Source organism: Filicampus tigris, chromosome 13 (genome assembly GCF_054856515.1).
Source record: "Filicampus tigris isolate MCC_2025a chromosome 13, RoL_Ftig_1.0, whole genome shotgun sequence".
NCBI classification, from domain to species: domain Eukaryota; kingdom Metazoa; phylum Chordata; class Actinopteri; order Syngnathiformes; family Syngnathidae; genus Filicampus; species Filicampus tigris.
Window position 1 is genome coordinate 20,150,226 of NC_141229.1, and position 6,262 is coordinate 20,156,487.

General features: G+C 41.2%; 1 protein-coding gene across 1 annotated transcript in view; it reads left to right on the top strand.

Annotated features, from left to right (window-relative positions):
- Window positions 1-4,814, top strand: part of bltp1 (bridge-like lipid transfer protein family member 1) — a 106,583-nt gene extending 101,769 nt beyond the window's left edge. The window contains exons 90-91 of the mRNA XM_086050629.1: window positions 2,880-3,045; window positions 3,962-4,814. Coding sequence (XP_085906755.1) covers window positions 2,880-3,045; window positions 3,962-4,178 — 383 coding nt within the window. The 3' untranslated portion in view covers window positions 4,179-4,814. The remainder of the gene's footprint in view (window positions 1-2,879; window positions 3,046-3,961) is intronic.
- Window positions 4,815-6,262: the final 1,448 nt, after the last annotated feature.

Genomic DNA, 6,262 nt, shown 5'->3' on the forward strand with positions numbered 1-6,262 from the left:
AAATAGAGAAAAAAGTGCTGGCTGCATCGTTGGTGGCCGGGATGTTCTAGCTCAGCAATCAGCGCAATTTGGTTCCCGGCCAGTGACTCACGCGTGAGTGCGGCTTCGAACCCCAAGTGCGACCCAGCAAGTGTAGCCGCGAAAAAAAAATATCAATTGGATTTATTTAATTCAGACATGTACATCGGTTGCACGTGACAAACTTGTGTAAAACGAACATATTATAACGTCTTCCAAAGACACGACATCAGAGGTATCTTAACCCATTAAGGCCTAAAGCGCCTTTCTCAACAGCTCCCCAAAACCTAAGGTCGCCTATGGAATAACCCTTGAAAACCTGAAGTTCTCCCAGAAATTCAACACTTGCAAAATGATTAATATCTCAGACCCTGTAGCAGACAGAAACATAATTCCAAAAGACTTAAAGATCTTAGACGTGGCTTTCACACAGGCAGAATTTATTACTATTTTTATTTTATTATATATTATTATTATTATTATCGAAGATGTAAAAATAACGTGTCAGTGCAAGAGAAGCACTATTTTAATTTTTTTTTAAATCGAGTGGTAATTACCGTCCTCTATTCTGTTACAAAGACGTCAATATCGTAATTGTCTACAAACCATATCATATCACTGGTTCCACTGGTCGTGCACGTCGTCCATATATCACAGCCGTTACTTACTTTAATCGGAGCTCCCGGCGATCGACGGCGTCCGCCTTTAGCCTACCTACAGCTCGAAAAAATTCCACGACATCCTCCGCGTCTCGCGACACGGTCACGTGTATATTCTGATGCATTAAATTGGCGCCGACAGAGAATTGGATTAAAAAAGGACAGTGACGTATCCGCTCTCCCGGTTTGAAAGGTAGAAAGACGCAACAGTGCTCCCGGCTCTAGTGGTAGAAACGCGGTTATGCGCTCCCGGGCTTAATGGGTTAATTATCTCCCTTTTTATTATTCCAACACGGCTACTGGGGTAACTGTGGGCCGTAGCCGACTCCAACTACAGTGCAAAAACAGAACACCGTCATAAGAACACACGGATCTCTCTTCTTTCTCGCCTTCCGCTAACTCCTCCCTCACTCGCACACATCTCCCATCCAGCGAGTCACGCAATGCATTCAGGAACCTCGGGAACAACACAACTCGATCAGCAAAACACAAATCACAACTCAGATAGCCCAATTTTTTACACTATATTTACATATTTTTAAGAGTAGACAATTACGTCCGTTATCCGTCAGTTATTTTTATTCATGTGCAACCGTCCGAATTAAGTAAATACAAAGCCCCCCGAGTTGGTTTGCTTTTTTGTGTGACATATTGTTGCAACTTCAGTCATCGATGCACGATCAAGAAATTGAAGCACTGTTTAGTCTTTCATTGACAATATACAATAAATGCAAAAATGATGATAAAAGAATAGACCGTTTTTTGTGTCCTTTGATTATTCCTCAATAGTTACGAGATAGGAGAGTTGCTGAAGGAAGCTTCTGAATTTTGGGGGGAGAGGGTCACGTACTTAACTCAGCACATTGCTGACGCATCTTTCACGGCTGTTTTGTGCGCACGCAGCTTTGATAAGTCCGACCGCTGTACACTTGCGCAATTTTTCCCGTCGAGTTTTTTATTGATAGGTCACATACTTTGCGCAGGGAGTTGCGTACGCATGTTTCAGGCCCCATTCTGTGCGTACGCATCGTTGATAAGTGAGACCCCTGGTCCTTATTCCCCACGAATAGCAGGAGTCAATTAAAAAAATAAAAATACTTTTCGGAATGCATTTCATTAATGAAGTTATAAGGACATTCATTCTTGTCACATGCGTATTTGTGTTACCAGTAGTTGAATTAGTGTCATATTTAACATTCATTCATTCATTCATTATCCATACCGCTTATCCTCACAAGGGTCGCGGGCGTGCTGGAGCCTATCCCAGCTGTCTTTGGGCAGTAGGCGGGGGACACCCTGAAATGGTTGCCAGCCAATCGCAGGGCACACAGAGACAAACATCCGCACTCACAATCACACCTAGGGGCAATTTAGACAGTCCAATCAACTTACCATGCATGTTTTTGGAATGTGGGAGGAAACCGGAGTACCCGGAGGAAACCCACGCAGGCACGGGGAGAACATGCAAACTCCACACAGGGTGGCCGGAGCCGGGATCGAACCCACGACCTCTGAACTGTGAGGCGGACGTGCTAACCAGTCGACCACCGTGCCGCCCTCATATTTAACACATTTTATTTATTTATGTTGCACTTTGTTTTTATTTGGTTTTATTTTAAACAAACCGTAACTTTGTGTTGTGTGTAAAATAGTGACAGGTCAATTCCTTACAAAAGTTGCATTGCTCGCCCAAGGATGGTTTGTAAAAATTAAGAATTGCTTTGTTTTGAGTGGCGGATCCATAAAATGACCTTATCAACAAATTTCGTTATATACTGTGCAATATATAATTAAGGATTCCAGGTTACGGTATAGATTTATATGCAATAAATAATGAGGCCAGTGTTATTGTGAACAACTGCTGTTAACGGTTAGAGTACAAACATCAGCCATTTGGCTGATCAATTTGGCCGATGTTTGAAGGGCCATAATTGGTCGGCCCTACTATTAATTAACTGCGGTGTGGACATTATTGTGACCATTGGAGTACACCTGCATTGTTCTGTTGATTAATTGCTGAAAAGAAAAAGGTGAGAGGTCCAGCTGTTTGTTCATAGGTGATGATAGATGGAGCTTTAGAGCATACATGTATATATTCACATGCAGAGAATAGAAAGAGAACATTTGTTAGAGGAGAGCATTCGGTTATGAGAGGGTGCTAGACAACAGTTGTACATGTCTTTGTGTTCACTGCGTCCTTAGCCCTTTTCGCCCCACGGATGTTTGCGGCTCGGCCAGGCCAGAAGAGCCCCACGGCCGTCCACGATGATGGCTCCGCAGACAAGGACAAAGACGACAGCATCAACTACACCACAGTGGATTGGAGGGAGTTCATGTGCAACACCTGGCACTTGGAGCCCACTCTCAGGTCGGTTGTCATTCATCTCCTTACAGATACAGTTATGTGTGTGTATATACTGTGTGTGTGTGTGCATATATTTAAGTTATATTTAAGTTTGACGAAAAAGACTGCTTGCTTCCTCGTCTAAGAAACATTCACAGTCGGATGATGCCGTGCATGTTCGACGTGCTAGCCGCAACATAGCCGCCGATTTCATGTAGCAATGTCGACACACAACTTTCGGACTTATCCACGCACCTTTCCCCATCGGCGATGGGGAACAGGAAAGCCCGAGTGTTCCCAAACAGGAGTATTGGGGCGACCTTCGTGTTCTGGCTTATTTACGTATGAAATAATAATGCCATTTATCATGCATAGTGGTGGGCGATATGGCAAAAATATATCAAAATGTTTTAAAAATAAAATCACGATCATGATTTTATCATGATCGTTTTCTAAGACTAATTTGCACTTTTTTGACCATTTCCCTCATGTTAAACATAAAACATATTTAAAATGTATATAAAACCCTAAATGAAAAAAAGACATTTTAAGACAGCTAAGCTTTCAGTACTTTGAAGAGCCTTTTAAAGCCCTCGTTTTCCACTGTTTTGATGTGGAAAGAACCGCAACTCTTGTTGTGCTCTATGGGGTCCTCGGTTTATGAGTTCCGCCGATGACACGATCGCAAAGTCATAGTTACAGTAAAGAGTAGTTTAAGATAAACATTTATAAATAAATATAAAAAGATAAATGGAAAGAGGTTCAGTTGAGCATGCCTTTTTTGTGGCGCGATGTCATTGTCTTGCTGTGCTGCGCGAGCAGAATCACAATGGTCCGTTGGTAATCTGGAACCCTCGTCTGTCGGTACCGTTGTAAACCGAGGACCTGCTGTATTTTGGCCCGAGACGATCACTAATCGAAACACGGCTTCCGCCTTCAGGCTCATCTCCTGGACAGGCCGCAAGATCGACCCAGTGGGAGTGGACTACATCTTACAAAAACTGGGCTTCCACCATGCCAGGACTACCATTCCCAAGTGGCTCCAGAGGGGCGTGATGGACCCTCTGGACAAGGTGCTGTCGGTGCTCATCAAGAAGCTGGGCACGGCCCTGCAAGACGAGAAGGACAAGAAAGGCCGAGAGAAGGAGGAGCACTAGCGCCACACTGAATGGCCGTTTTTCTGCTCTTTTCCAACCGTTCTTTGCTCGCCCCAAACTTGTTGAGTTCAGCATGGCTGTTGACTGCGACGTGCGTCACCACCCGCAGCTCTGACTGAGGCTTCTGCATCGATGTCATCAATGTCGATATGATTTTGGAAAACAGCAGTAATTAGTATAGTATATTTTTGGTTGCTTTAATGGTTACAACCCTGCCTCTGACATGTTGTAAATGACCTCACTTGAACCTTTTGGGAAGGTTTTCCAGTATTTAATGAGAAATGATTTCTTCAAACATTGCCTTTTCTTTGTTTCCCATGGAACACATGGTGAATGATGCTTTACTGTATGTATTTTATGTTGTATTTAATAGTTTGGATATTTGTTTTCCCCTGATGTGAACAAATGAGCACTGGGAAATTTGGGCATGATCTGTTTTAAGGACATCAGGAATTTGTTATTACTATTATTATGAGATTATTATTATTATTTATGTGTATGTGAAATGGAAATTTTGTAACATGAATGAGCTTCAGGGGTCAAGCTTTTTTTTTTTAGTTTTTAGTCGGTGTATATAATTGAATTTCTTAAATGTGATGATTTCCTAACTTAATAAAATAATGCCACTGGATTTTATATCAATGCTCTGAATTTTATCTTCGAAAGGTTCTGAATTCCTTAATTAACAAGTACGTTGAATTAATTTTAATTACGGTTGGTGATATACAGATTGCTATTTATTGTGAAAGCGTCACAGCCTGTTTAAATTTGATCGATAAAAAAGCTTGTGCAATACAAATTTTACCATGCGTTGTAATTCATAGCTATGAAAAATATTCCACCTGTTGCTGAACCTAACCCTTCATTCATAAATGACTAAATGTATTACTGTATTACATATTATATTATTGTTGTTATTATTATTTATGAAAACCTGATGTGCTAGAGAAAAAATTAGGGCAGATTTGGAATCGGCGGGGGGAAAAAAAATCATCTAGAATCATACTGAGACCTTTGTCCAATATTTTTAGACACTGATGGAGCCAGCGATGCCGGTAGCGCGTTACTAACGCATCACTCTGAAATATGTGCATTCTCGAGTAAAGACTAATCTAACACGTCGCTTTTGCATGCCAAGTATTCTGAATATAGTTACTCTGGCCGTGCAGTTCGATCCAAGTATCCATAGAATCGATACTAAAGTGAGGATCTGGTATTGTATCGATACCAAAGAGCAAGTATCAATCCTTTACATTTGTTTGGTTTCTCACGGGTTCCTCGCGCATTCCGTGCATTGAGCATACGCGCAAGTAAACGAGACAAACCTGTCGCCAGTGACAACGGTCATCTACATCTGAGAATAATCAGTTTGACCATAAAGAATTTAATCAAAAGACAGGAGAATGTGTCGATTTAGAGGAACTTCATTGGCTGACGTTTCTTTGAGTGTGGAAGAGAGACAGTGAGTCACTGTCTCTCTTCCACAATATGAGGATTACCACGACGTGCAAATTTAAACAACAATCCAGGTATGTTTTCATTGAGGATATTATATTATGCCATGGTTAAAACCCCCAAATGTATGTTTAATTTGCTTAAAAATGTCTTATTGAAAAATGATTTGAATTACATTTTATGAACCTAAAAGTACTTGGTATCGTGAATACTGGCTCCAGTACTTACTTGGTATCGATCAATACCGGAATTTCCATTTGCGCACAGCTCCAGTAGTTACTCTTCTAAAATCATTAGACATCACTTCACAGAATTTATCTTCTCCTTCTTGAATTTTAACATCACGATTTGAATGAGTGAGGGAGTGAGAGGTAGTAGCACATGTTGCTAGAGGCAACAGAGAGAAAGAATTGTCAAGACTTAAAAACAGTGAGTCAACCCAAAAATGTTCTTTATAAGAAAATGTTCGATGCGCCTAGAACTAGTCAAATGCAATTATTTTAGTGACCTGAAAGTGAGCCATCTCAGGGGGCACTTTGCCCCTTTCTGCCCTTTTTCTCTGCTAGGTTTACAGTCACAGCAGGCTGAATGTGAACTTTTTTTCTCAATAAAATAACTGCATTTAAAGA